Raw genomic sequence first — 14,716 nt, 5'->3', positions numbered from 1 at the left:
GGTCGTGACAACCATAGCATCAACTTCAAGCATTTACAATCGTTTCTGTCATGATTGCTGATTCGGGGCACCTGCGAATGCCCCGTAAGCGCCAACAGCCCCAAGCGCTGATTGGTTCATGGACCCTTTTTAAACCCCCGACATCTAAGAAGAAGCCGTCAGAACCTACGCTTTTGCTAGGCGAGCACTGTACCCTCCGATAATCTCCTGCTCTGTTTTCTCCTGCCTGATTACCTGTTGCCGACCTGTTTCTAGACCTGTTTCTGCCCTGCTCTTCCGTCCCGGCCATCGATCTGTTTTACCCCGTTTCCTGCCTGATACTTGTTGCCGACCTTTTATCTGGACTCGATTACCGCCCTTGCTCCCCTGTCCCGGCTACCGACCAGCTTTCCTGCCACCCACGACTATCCTCGCTCCTGCCATCAGCCACCCGTGTCCGACGATCATCGAATCGTGGAAGCAAGCACTGCTCTCTATTGCAATTAAACTGAGTTTAACGAACGATATTGTGTCCTGTCTCCGTTTCTGGCTTGTGACACGTTTCACCCAAGATTCTTACACTTTTCAATCCTTGAAAACCCACCAGTAAGATCCGAGCATATTCAAGGATTTCAAGCAGCCGTACGAACACTAAACCTGGCTTTTTCAACGTTTCGCCTTGCAGACCCTAGGACGAACACAGCGAACTTAATAAGCTCCTCTTGAACAAAATATCTCCTTATCTCTTACCAGACTTCAAAGCGAACAATTGAACTCTGGTTCGCTTTTATTTTTTTGATTCTCCGAGCGCCCCGTCGGAAAAAAATCCATTCAAATTGGCCGGCATTTCTTCATTAAATCCTATTTTTTGGGATAGCGCCACGCGTGCTCTCCAGAACTCTGGTAACAAGAATTCATTTTCTTCCCTGACTCACGCCTATTAGACAAATAATGGGGACGAGATGAAAGCTGCGCTGGAGGAACATGCTGAAGAAAAAAAAGCATGTGTTGACTCACTGGAGTTAAGGAGGATCATGGCCTTGAGGCAGACGTACTCCTCCCTCTGCAGCTTGAGTTCCCTCACCCGGGATGTGGCGGCCACCAACATATCGAAGATCTCCACAAAGCCCTGGACGCAGCTGCCCTCTTCTCTGCCGCCATACAATTTAAAAAACACAATTATAAGATAGTAATAGTATTTTATCATATATTTATCATACATGAGGCGCACCAGACTATAGGGCGAATGAAATTGAGACTACAGTAAAAGCTACTCTGTATAACCGTTTGGCTCTTTATACCCTTAGAGCAGGGATGTCAAACTCAATTGCACAAGAGGCCAACCAGGATAAACATTTATTGAACACACTTAAACTTAATGTTTTTGGAACATAAATATGAATAAAAACCGACAAGAATATTACATTTAAACCTTAAATAACTTATACAGTACAGTGGAACCTCGGTTCTCGAGCATAATCTGTTCCAGAACCCTGTTTGAGAACCGATTTGTTCAATCACCGAAATCATTTTTCCCATTAAAAATAATGTAAATCGTTTTAATCCGTTCCAACACCCTGAATGTTTACCATAAATGTTTAACGTAAACATGAAGCTAACCCAGGCTAATCGTACGTTCGCGTTATCGTAATCTTCCGTACGAAAGATTATGCTAACAGGAACGTGTAAAAATAAAAAAAATCAGGTCGTTTACAAGTCATTTAGCACCACAAGTGGCTAGTGCTTCATTGGAAAGGGGGCTCCGTTCCAACACCCTGAATTTTGGGCTCAGTTCCAACACCCTGAATGTTTACCTGAATGTTCAACGTAATCATAGAGCTCACCCAGGCTAATCGTACGTTCGTGTTAGCGTAATCTTTCGTACGGAAGATTACGATAACACAAACGTGTAAAAAAAAAAATAGATAAAGAATTATGAATAGGATTTCTTACCTTTGTGGTGGTCAGCAGAAGGCGCATGCTGTATTCCCTAGCAAGATCGGAAACTCGCACGCCTCTGTCATATTTAGCTATTATGTCTTTCTTAAAGGCAATAGTTGTACGAACAACTTTTCTTTTTTCACTTGTCCTGCTTGCACCGACCTTCTTAGGAAGGCATAGTTAGGGGCTAAAACACTCCGTTCACCGATATTAAAAGCGAAAGCAAAAAGAGGCAAGTGCGCACGTGATAACAGTTGGTCACGAGGGGTGGGGGCGATCTACACGATCTACACCCGTACGCCGCTCAGCATCGCACTCTAGCGTACGCATTCACGCATTACCGGCGTTCGAACTCCGAATTTTTGACCGAACAGCGAAGCAAGAATTTCTCGAAATTTTTGGTCGAACACCGATTTGTTCGAACTGAGAGGCAATCAAAAAACCGAGGTCCCACTGTATTTATTTTTTTGCTCTAAACAAAAAATATCTTGTTAAATTATACAACTTAGAACTTAACTTAAACAACTTAACATTAAAATAACATTCAAATTCCTTTGCTCTTATGTCAATGTATATATGAAAAAAACCTTAAATATCCCAAAAGATTTTGCTCTTAATATATCTCCTGTCATAGTAGAAATATGAAAATGCTACAAAACCTGGGAATATACATAAAACATGTATTTTTCAGAAATAACAATTCTAATCATTCCGTTTTCTTTGCTCTTATGACTCTGATTTGATCATTTGCTCTGATCGCAGCAGGACACTGTGTAGTTCTTTGCAGTATTGTGTTTTCAGCGTGGCCAAAAGGGTATAGTATATATAGTATATAGCAAGTGTCGGGAACCTTTTTGACTCAAAGAGTCATAAAAGCAAAATATAGTAATTTTATTTTGGGAAAGAGCTACACCATATATTATGAGACAAATTTACTAAATTGCTAAATTGCTGACCCTTTTTTTCCTACATATTGGTTTCAAAACCAGATGAAAGCATTTATTTAGTAGAAACGTCAACACATTCTGAGAACAGGGAGCCTGATGTGCTTACTTTTGGCGCAGACGGAGTCGGGGGATAGATGGGAGGCTTGCATGTTTTGCATAGCTCCTCCCATCCCTCCCACTCACCCAATCAAATAACTTTAAGTTGTCTTCCGGTGTTTTTGCGTATTTACAATTTGTTCCGTGGATTCAGCAAAAATAATCTGAACACTGAACACAGATCATATAGTGAGCTTTTATACATATAGGATTCTTTAGCGTTGTACAGCCAAAACGAGTTTTATTTTGTGTGGCACCTTGACTGTAAATCGTAGTGAAAAGGTGCCCTATATATCCTGAAAAGTACTGCTATTTATTTCAGTTTTGGTTTGGCTTTGTGTGTATCTGAACAGGAATAATGGTTCAAGTTTTGAACGAGATAGAGAACGGGCCATTAATAACAATAAAGTAAAATGGTCTTGCGGGCCGGGTATGATCACATTGCAGGCCGGATATGGCCCGCGGGCCGGGAGTTTGACACATGTGCCTTAGAGTATACAGACGCACCCCTACTAGAGAACATTCGAGTTACGAATAGCATTAAATACGAACATTTTTTTTCAGGATGTCGGACAATACTGGCTGATTTTGATTTTGCACCTTTTTCCGAGTACAGGAAATTACTGTAGTGCTTCTTTCCGCCTCTACCAGCGTGTGGCGCTGTGAGAGCTCACCCAGCGTTCACCCCGAAGAAGAAATCCGCTTCCTAGTTCGTGTGTAAACATTTTATACTGTATCTCCAGCACGCTAAGAACATTGATATTTTTATTGTTTAATATCTCGTGCATCCATTTGATATGGAAATGAAATGAAATGAAATGAAATAAAATGATCTGCATTTATATAGCACTTTTCAAGTCAAGACTTCCCCAAAGCGCTTTACAGTGGGCTTCACATTTCCCAATAGCGGCCTTGTATTGCAGCCATGTAAGACGCTAACCTGCTTATTGGGGGTATTAGGGGTTCAGTGTCTTACCCAAGGACACTTCGACATGTAACACGGACAAGCCGGGATTCGAACTGCGATCCTTGATCCCAAGACGAGCGCTCTACCTCCTGAGCTACTGCCGCCCCATATATATGGTTGGTGTAAAGTGTAAATCTCTGACATCATAGGCGCCGCCGCGAGCGGCAGCCTTTCCAGCTGCTCCGTGTTATTTTGCTCTTTTTGTGATTTCTTGTTTTTATCGTCTGCTTCTATCTTTAGTGTTTTTCGTACCGTTTGACAACTACACTTTGGATGACTTTCTATCCTATGGTTATGGGTTTTAACGCACAAAAATGCGTTGATTTGAGGTATCAACTCCTTGCCCTGAAGAATTCTCGTGCCGACGTTATGAGGGAGCCCTATCGTGGATGCAGAGCCAGAGCTATGGTGAAGGCCAAGCGGCTAGCGGCGTTATAAGCCTTCGGTACCGTCCGTAATCATGGGAAATGAACTATCTACCAAATAAGACCGACGAACTGGCTGTGCTGGTGAAAAACATCAAAGCGTACAGGGAGTACAGTTTGCTGTCTTTCACGGAAACGTAGCTCACGTCTAGCATCCGGATGCTAACGTGCTACATCTGTAGACAGAGACACAAAGGCCTGCGGGAAGCGGAGAGAAGGTGGACTCGCTATCCACGTGAACACGAGGTGGTGTAACCCTGGGCACAAAGATTTCCATCTGCTGCAGGGACGTCGAACTTTTGGCCTAGCGTGTGACGTCATCCACTACGCTGTTGCTAAACTACAACACATCACCCCGAGGCTATCCTGTTAATAATCAACACAAGGATACTGCTGGAAGTGTGAATTTCCCTACGGGGATAAATAAAGTATCTATGTATCCATCTATCTATCTAAAGAAGAGGCGAGACGTTTCTTTTGAAATGATAGTGGAATAAGAAAAGCTTGATGCGGTTGAGAAAATGGTCGGATCACTTTTTTGCGCCACTTTCTGCCACGGAGGAGGAAGTTGCCTAACTCTTGAAGCTCATCTTCCAAAAGTAAGTTAAACTTCACTTTATTTATCTTGATAGAGCATATTATTTTGTGAAATGTTTCTTTTTTAGTACAAAACAATAGAGGTTACTTATATAAACCTTAAACATACAAAATATAGCACTAAAGCAACTTACGAACATATTCAACTTATGATCGATCGTCCAGAACCTATTTCGTTTGTAAGTAGGGAAGACGTCTGTATATAAGCATATATGTAAATTGATCGGTTGAGAAGTGTATGCAACAGGCATCGAACCCAGGTCAAGGCAGTGGGAGCACGTCACCAGACCAGTAGTAGGCAACCACCAGGCTGCAGACCAGTACCGGGCTATGGGTAGATTGGCACCCGGCCGTACAAAAAATAAAGTCCCATTCATTTTCTAACCTATTGTTGTCTTACTGGCAATGCTAGGTTTCAGACTGAACACGAATCGGGTCTTTGAGGTGGTCCGTTGGAATTAAAATCAATGTGGACAACGGTCAAGTATGTCAGGCAAAACGAACCTGCCCCTATGGAAAAACACAATTCAGAGGTCCCGGGTTCAATTCTAGCTACCGGCCTCCTTGTGTGGGGTTTGCATGTTCCCCCCATCCCGGGGGACTCAGGTTCCCTCCCGTATTCCAGAAACGTGGGCCCAACACTTACGCGACCCTCAGTAGGATAAGCAGTTCGAGAAAATGATCAAATGTAATTTTGGTAGAAGTTACAAGAACATCTAAATGTTCCACATGACTACACAGTGAAATTTTGCTCATTATTTGGTCAAGTCATGTTTATTTGTGACGCCCTTAATCACAAGAGGTATCAAAGGGCTTCACAGAGCACAGACTATTATTACACCAATACAATTCGGATAAATGACAAGAGGGTTCACCAAACAGCAAAAAGAAACACAACTTAGACGTTCTCCAATTTAGGGTATCCCAAATCCATGGGTTTGTGCTAAATGCCCACGTTGATTCTTAAAGTTCAGTGCTCCACAGTCAAGACCAAAAGAATAGTCAAATTTCTACCGCAACCTTGATGTGGAGCTCTATGAAGAATCAGATCCTTGTTGGATTCCTGGTCTGGGTAGATCTCCATGTATTTTTTTCATGTTCTGATTCTCTTTTATGATTTATTTTAAAAATATCATACTGTACAAAGAAGCTTGGAACGGATTAGCGCATTTACATCCAAAATGTGTCTCTACTTACAAAGATTTCAGGTTACAATGCTACTCTCAGCTAGGCAAGCTTTTGTACTCTCCAACACTGTCCTACCCTGTTTCCTGCCTGATACCTGTTGCCGACCTCTTTTCTGGACGTGTTTCTCTTTTTGCTCCTCCGTCCCGGCCATCAACCTGTTTTTGCCCTGTTTCCTGCCTGATACCTGTTGCCGACCTCTTTTCTGGACCCGTTTCTGTCTTTGCTCCTCCACCCCGGCCATCGACCTGTTTTTCTCGCTGCCAACGACTACCCTCGCTCGACACGGAAGCGCTACTTCCGCGTGCCTGCTATCTGCTACCCGTGACCGACGATCATCAAAACGTGGATGCAAGCACTATTCTATTTTTTAATAAAAACTGAGTAAAACGAACGCTATTGGGTTCCGTCTCCGTTCCTGGTCTGTGACAAGTATCCCAAATCCATGGGTTTGTGCTAAGGCCCACATTGAATCTTAAAGTTTAGTGCTCCACAGTCAAGACCAAAGGAATAGTCAAATTCCTACCGAAACCTTGATCTGCTCTATGAAGAATCAGATCCTTGTTGGATTCCTAGTCTGGGTAGATCGCCATGTATTTCTTTCATGTTCTGATTCTCTTTTATGGTTTATTTTAATAATATCATACTGTACAAAGAAGCTTGGAACGGATTAGTGCATTTACATCCAAAATGCGTCTACTTACAAAGATTTCAGGTTACGAAGCTACTCCCAGAACAAATTGAATTCGTAAGTAGTAAATTGAATATTGTCATGATTACTGATGCAAGGCAGCTGAGTCTGCTCCTTTAGCGCCAACTGTCTCGGACGCTGATTGGCTGCTTATCTCTTTTAAAAACCCCCGTCTTCCTGTCACCCGTTGTCAGTCCGTCTGCGAACCTCAGCTCCTGCTAGACAAGCCTTTTTGACCCTGACTTTCTCCTGTCAAGTCAAGTCAAGTCAAGTCATTTTTATTTGTATAGCCCTAAATCACGAAGAGTCTCAAAGGGCTTCACAGATTGTTACACTATATTACACAAACTATTTTCAACCGACAAGAGGAGTAGGTTATTCGTATGCAATGGAGTAGAAGTGAGTTTTAAGTTTAGATTTAAACATTTCCACTGAGGTTGCAGATCGAATCTCAGGGGGAAGAGCATTCCACAGCTGTCCTGATTCCTGTTTGATTCCCGGCTCCGACCCCTTTTCTGAACTCGATTACGTTTTGCTCCACCGTCCCGGCCATCGATCTGTCCTTCCCCCGCTCTGGACACTACCTTCGCTCGCCACGGAAGTGCCACTTCCGCGTTCCGAGCGATCTGCTACCTGTGACTGACAATCACCGGATCGTGGGTGCAAGCCTTTTCCTCCTTCTAAATAAAACTATGAAAAACTAACGCAAGTGGGTCCTGTCTCCGTTTCTGGTCACTGACACAAACGCACATTTTTCAAGGAAATGTCTGATTGAATATTATATTATTTGATTTTTGGAACCACTTATCGAACCCGGGACTTCTGATCAGGGGGCTCCAACACAATTTACATGAAAGACTCTGGAGACAATGTCCGGGTGACGTTAGGTTGAAGTAATAATGTTATTGTCACGGTTGCCATGGCGCCCAATTGGTCCTTGCCCATAACACCAGCTGAAGCTCGTTGACAGATTAATCCCTGTGACTACTTAAACGCTGTCCTGTGAGTCGCCCTGGGTCGGAGCGTCTGCTAAACTGTTTTGACATGTCAAGCCCTGAGTATCTCAGTTTTTCCTGTGTTTTTGCTCTTGTTTTGCTCTCGCCACGATCTGTTTGATTTTGACCACTTCCGTGTTCCGAGCAATCTACTCCCCGCGACCAACGATCTCCGGATCGAGTGTGCGCTCCTTTCTCTTCTCCACAATAAACTGTGAGTAACGTCACGCGAGTGGGTTCTGCTTACTGTCCTGGTACCTGACAGTTATAACTATAATTGTTCTAATTGTTGCTATTATTATTTTACAAAAAGTACAAACATGTTCAATGCCGCCCTCTGGCCAAATATTATCAGACATAAAACAGTCCGCGGTACAGAGAAGGTTGCCGACCACTGCTCCAAATGATATTCGGTGCTCATGCTCAATGATGAAAGGAAGAGCAGCCTACCTGCTCAGACTGAGGTCAGGAGAGAAGATGAGTTTTCCAGGGTGGTTGACCGACCTCCACATCAGTCCTATCATTAGCACTTCCAGCCAGCAGCACTCCAATAGGTGCACCTGGTCCAGAATACTGAGTTCCACAAACCCTGAAGAGGTCACAGTAGTTTAGTTGACACTCAAAATAAGGAAAGGAGACATCAATGGATTTGGAACATGCAAGAAGAACAGGAGAGGAAGGTACCCAAACCTCAGATAAGAAATTCCAAACTGTTCTAAAAGGTCCTCCCCCAAGCTTTTTCTTTTTATTAAATCTCCTAGGTTACTACAAGCAGATAGGCCCTAAAGGGGTGTGAGTATCAAAGAACAGCAACATGATTTTGTCATGATTACTTATTCGGGGCACCTGCGTCTGCCCCGTTGGCGTCAACAGCCGCGGGACCTGAATGGCTCTTTTTAAACCCCCGTCTTCCGAAAAGAACTGGTCAGACCGTCTGCAACCTATGCTCTCAGCTAGGCAAGCTTTTTTACTCTCCAACATTATCCTGCCCTGTTTTCCTGCCTGACACCTGTTGCCGATCTTTTTCTGGACCCGTTTCTGCTTTTGCTCTTCCGTCCCGGCCATTGACCTGTTTTGCTCTGTTTCCTGCCTGATATCTGTTGCCGACCTCTTTTCTGGACTCGTTACTGCCTTTGCTCCTCCGTCCAGGATGGACCTGTTTTCTCGCTGTCAACGACTACCCTCGCTCCACACGGAAGTGCTACTTCCGCGTTCCTGCTATCAGCTACCCGTGACCGACGATCATCGGATCGTGGATGCAAGCACTGCTCTCTTTCTTAATAAAAACTGAATAAAACAAGCGCTATTGGGTCCTGTCTCCGTTTCTGTTCCTTGACAGATTTCCCAATCTTGATGATGTAAACTCTGCATAATAGTCAAATTAACGAACAACAGTGAGGTACACAACAGTTCATATTAGTCCAAAAAACGCTTACGTTTTTTTTTCAGATTCAGATCTACTTTATTGTCATTCTAGTACACGTGTATACAGAACGATTCCTACATTTTAGACATACTACATCCCCTTACATCTTTTTTTTACATTTTCGACATACTAACTCCTTTGTGTTTTTTCGGCATTTTCGACTTACTAACCGCTTTGTGTTTTTTCGACATTTTCGACATACTAACCCTTCATGTTTTTTTTCCATCATTTTCGACATAATACCCCCCTTACGTATCTTTTTTACATTTTCAAAATGTTAAACCCTTTGGGGGGTTAGTAAGGGGTTAGTATGTTGAAAATGTCGGAAAAACACAAAGGGGTTAGTATGTCAAAAATGTCGAGAAAAAAACAAAGGGGTTAGTATCTTGAAAATTTCGAAAAACACCAAGGGTTTAGTATGTTGAAAATGTCGAAAAAAAACTCAAAAGGGTTAGTTAGCATGTCAAAAAAGTTGAAAAAACACAAAGGGTTTAAGTATGTTGAAAACGTCGAGAAAAAAAACACTAAGGTGTTAGTTGGTATGTAGAAATTGTTAAAAAAAATGATGTAAGGTGTCACAATTGTCAAAAAAACACAAAGAGGTTAGTATGTTTGTTTGGAGCTGGGCAGAAACAATTAAGGTTTAAGTTTTGGTGGAGTGCTGATAACTCAATTGGTAGGATGTCTGTGTTGCATTCACAGTGTCATGAGTTCTATCACCAGGCAAGACAGTTCAAATACTAGAATTCAGATTTTGTTTGGAGCTGGGGCAAGAGTTTTGACTGCTCCAATAAAAACATACTCTTGGAACTTGTACTGCCTTGCCTGGGAAATGAACCCAAGATCCTGAGAATGAAGTAGAGGTCTACTACCAATTGGGCTATCAATGCTGTAAACACCTGAAGTCCACGCACACTTTTGTAGGTTCTGAGGTTGTAGTAGCAGCTACAATTAGGGTTTGAGGATTGGTGGAAGAATGCAATGACCCTGAGAGCTTAAATGGTAGGATGTCCGTGTTGCACACATAGTGTCATGAGTTCTATCACCAGGCAAGACAGTTCAAATACCAGAATTCAGACTTTGTTTGGACCTGGGGCAAGAGTTTTGGCTGTTCCAGTAAAAACACACTCTTGGAACTTGTGCTACCTTGCCTGGGAAATGAACTCAAGGCCAAGCAATTGATGTACAAGTTTGCTACCAATTGGGCTATCACTGCTACAAGGCACCCATAGCCCACACACACTCTTGTAGGTTCTGAAGTTGTGGTTGCAGCTACAATTAAGGTTTGAGGTTTGGTGGAGGTGTGTAACAACCCTGATAGCTCAATTGGCAGAATGTCTGTGTTGCACACATAGTGTCATGAGTTCTATCACCAAGCAAGACAGTTCAAATACCAGATTTCAGATTTTGTTTGGAGCTGGGGTAAGAGTTTTGGCTGCACCAATAAAAACATACTCTTGGAAGTTATACTGCCTTGCCTGGGATATGAACCCAAGATTCTGAAAATGAAGTACAGGCCTACTACTAATTGGGCTATCAACGCTATCAAAATCTGTAGTCCACGCACAGTTTTGTAGGTTCTAATGTTGTGGTTGAAGCTACAATTAAGGTTTGAGGTTTGGTGGAAGAATGCAATGACCCTGAGAGCTCAAATGGTAGGATGTCCGTGTTGCACACATAGTGTCATGAGTTCTATCACCAGGCAAGACAGTTCAAATACTAGAATTCAGATTTTGTTTGGACCTGGGGCAAAAGATTTGGCTGCTCCAGTAAAAACACACTCTTGGAACTTGTGCTACCTTGCCTGGGAAATGAACTCAAGGCCAAGCAATTGATGTACAAGTTTGCTACCAATTGGGCTGTCACTGCTACAGGGCATCCATAGCCCACACACACTTTTGTAGGTTCTGAAGTTGTGGTTGCAGCTACAATTAAGGTTTGAGGTTTGGTGGAGGTGTGTAACAACCCTGATAGCTCAATTGGTCGGATGTCTGTGTTGCACACATAGTGTCATGAGTTCTATCACCAGGCAAGACAGTTCAAATTCTAGAATTCAGATTTTGTTTGGAGCAAGGGCAAGAGTTTTGGCTGCTCCAATAAAAACATACTCTTGGAACTTGTACTGCCTTCCCTGGGAACCCAAGACTCTGAGAGTGAAGTTCAAGTCTTCTACGAATTGGGCTACCAATCCTGTATGACACTTCTAGCCCACACACGCTTTTGTTGGTCCTGAGGTTGTAGTTGCAGCTACAATTAAGGTTTGAGGTTTGGTAAAAGAGTGCAACGATTTTAATAGCTCAAATGGTAGGGTGTCTGTGTTGCACACATTATGTCGTGAGTTCTATCACCAGGCAAGACGGTTCAAATACTAGAATTCAGATTTTTTTTTTGGAGCTGGGGCAACTGTTTCGGCTGCTCCAATAAAAACCTACTCTTGGTGTTTGTACTGTTTCACCTGGGAATTGAACCCAAGATCCTGAGATTGAAATCAGGGCTACTACCACTCGAGCTACCAATACTGTAAAACATCTATAACCCACACAGGCTTTTGTAGGTCATGAGGTTGTGGTTTCAACTACAATTAAAGTTTGAGGTTTGGTGGAAAAGAATAAGGACCCTAATAGCTGCACACTTAGTATCGTGAGTTCTATCTCCAGGCAAGACAGTTCAAATACTAGAATTCAGATTTTGTCTGGAGCTGGGGCAAGGGATTTGGCTTCTCCAATATTAACCCTTTCTTGGAATTGAACCCAAGATCCTAAGAATGAAGTACAGGTCTACTACCAATTGGGCTAACAACAGTGTAAGACACCTACAGCCCACACATGGTTTTGTAGGTCCTGAGGTCGTGGTTGGAGCCTCAATTGAGGTTTGAGGTTTGGTGGAGGTGTGTAACAACCCTGATAGCTCAAACGTTAGGATGTTTGTGTCACACACAGTGTTATGAGGCTATCCCCAGACAAGACAGTTCAAATATAAGGGTTGAGATTTTGTTTGAGGCTGGGGCAAGAATTTTGGCTGCTCCAATAAAAACTTACTCTTAGCACTTGTACTGCCTTGCCTGGGAAATGAACCCAAGATCCTAAGAATTAAGTTCAGGTCTACTACCAATTGGGCTAACCATACTGTAAGCCATTTAGAGCCCACACACACTTCTGTAGGTTCTGAGGTTGTGGTTGCAGCTACAATTAAGGTTTGGGGTTTGATGGAGGTGCGTAACAACTCAGATAACTCAAATAGTAAGATGTCTGTGTTACACTCATAGTGTCATGCGTTCAATCCCCAGGCAAGACAATTCAAGGGTTAGGGTTATGGTGGTAAATAATAGTCAAAATAACAATCTTATTTGTAGGTCTGCGATATTAAATACCAGATAAACATATCGATACTTTATTGAATAGTTTCGGGGGTGAACAATGAAGTTATTTAACTATTGTTTTTTTTCTGTTTAATCCAAAAAAAGCGTTGAACATAACAAGCAAACAGGCTCCCTGTGAAAATCGAGGCTCCTAACTTGCGTGTTAAACATTTCAAAAAATACCTAATCGAACCGTTTGGCCTGGGAATTATTAAGTTGGACTGTTCCTACAAACATCAGCAATGCAGCTATATTAGATGTAGGGGACCTGACAAGTTAATTGGAAGTAGAGGTAAGATCGGGCCTAAAAAATTCAGCCCGACCCGACCCGAACCTGGCCAAATCCCAAGAAATTCACTTCAGCGCCGAACAGAGGTTGGGGTTGACTTGTGTCCTAGTCCCTCGAATCAAGTGTGCAGCTCCCAAATAAACGGTATGGCGCCGATGTGCGCATTTCGGCGACGTGCAGCGAACGAAAGGGAAACCAAACAAGATGGCACCGAAAAGAAAATCAAATTCTGCAGATCACAAGCTGCAAAAAGTGCATTTTTTGCCCTAAAAGCAGAAAGAAAGTCTGTAAACGTGTAAGCTATTGGCAAGACGAAGAAATGACATCTGACATGAGGGAGGTGGAAAGAGGAAGCTGCGCGTCTTTTACCCGGAGAAGGAAAATTTCTTTGGATTTGGTGATTTGGAATTAAACTGATAGTTTGGTAAGAATTTTCTTCATCTAAACAAATACTTGAAATAAAAGTAAGAGCATGTAAGTAGTCTTATTCTTTATAAAAATACCGTAAATTCGTGGACTACAGAGGGCACCTGATTAAAAGCAACCTGTGCAAATTTAAGGAATAACACCAACTTGGTTTTTATACAAGCTGCACCAGATTTTGAAGCCACAGGCCATAAAAATAAAATGATTCACATCCATTTCTTACATTTTAAAAAAAATCAGCGGGTAAATGTCTAGAACAGAAAAGTAACACATTGTGCCGTGATTAAGACCCTGGTTTTGGACTTTGTCAATCAACTAGCACAGCAGTCAATATGAATTAAATTGTTTTAAACATAGACGCTGGAGTACGAAAAAAAACAAACTCAATGTACTGCGCTGACTCAAATGCCTTAGTCAGTACAATCACAACAGCTTGCACACATACCATGCAACTTATCTTAAGCACTCCCATCCCTTGCGCACATGTCTAAGTGATAGGAAGGAGACCATGCGAGTATATACGGTAATTTGTAAGTAGATAGTTAAAAATAGCGGCCAACTTTTCCGGCAAATAAGCACACCCCTACCTGGGATCTTCTTTGCCCAGCTGATCATGTGCACCAGTTCCTTATCGGCAAGGTTGGTCAGAGACATCATGACGTTGGCTTCGGTAAATGGCCTTCTCATGTCCTTCATAAGGTAAATTTCAGGTGGCTCCGCCTCCATTATTCGCTGTATTAGCTGCTCAGGAGTCAATGCTGGCGGCTGGAGCTCGGAAACCGACGCTGGTTCCGTTAGCGCCTTTGCTCCCTGGGCCTTGCTGTGCGAGGATAAACTCGCTCGCCGCCTCTGCTGGTTACGGTAGCTTCCGCGCTCTTTGCGCATACCTGAATCAGTGAACACCAAACGGAAAATGATAAAGCATAAAATTCGTACAATGAATTTAGTTACAGTTTACATTTGCAGAAGACATGGATGGAGAGTCCTTGTGCTGGCACATACTTGAAAGTGTTGTATTAGTGGTTACTGGTGGAATGGTGGATGGCTAAGTTGTAGTGTGGACGCATCATCAGTAGCGTCACTCTGGGACTCTGGGTCATTGGGCAGTTTGGCCACAACACTAGACACCCTCACCAGGGGTGGCCAGCCAGAGGGTGATCAGCCCCCAAGCTTGCGTCAGTTCTACTCATTGATGAGAGTTGCTTTGATGGGCAGCACACTTCTCATAGGACTGTGCATGGCAGAGACGTTCAAGCCAAAGCTCATTGCATACCTCCTGACATGCTACTTGGAGGACCAACAGGGGTCTTTCCTCCCAATAAACAGCCCATGGCTGCCTTTGGGCCTGGATTCCCAGGTCAACCAATAACTTGTGGTAGATCTTGCGACAGAGC

General features: G+C 43.0%; 1 protein-coding gene across 1 annotated transcript in view; it reads right to left on the bottom strand.

Moving 5' to 3' along the window:
- Positions 1-14,716, bottom strand: part of esr2a (estrogen receptor 2a) — a 55,653-nt gene that overhangs the window by 14,011 nt on the left and 26,926 nt on the right. The window contains exons 5-7 of the mRNA XM_088324608.1: positions 13,910-14,209; positions 8,274-8,412; positions 997-1,130 (exon numbers count right to left, since the gene is read on the bottom strand). Coding sequence (XP_088180734.1) covers positions 997-1,130; positions 8,274-8,412; positions 13,910-14,209 — 573 coding nt within the window. The remainder of the gene's footprint in view (positions 1-996; positions 1,131-8,273; positions 8,413-13,909; positions 14,210-14,716) is intronic.

The sequence above is a fragment of the Urocampus carinirostris genome, chromosome 20 (assembly GCF_059441175.1).
Source record: "Urocampus carinirostris isolate Australia breed hairy pipefish chromosome 20, RoL_Ucar_1.0, whole genome shotgun sequence".
NCBI classification, from domain to species: Eukaryota; Metazoa; Chordata; class Actinopteri; order Syngnathiformes; family Syngnathidae; genus Urocampus; species Urocampus carinirostris.
This window is presented reverse-complemented; position numbering and strand designations above follow the sequence as displayed.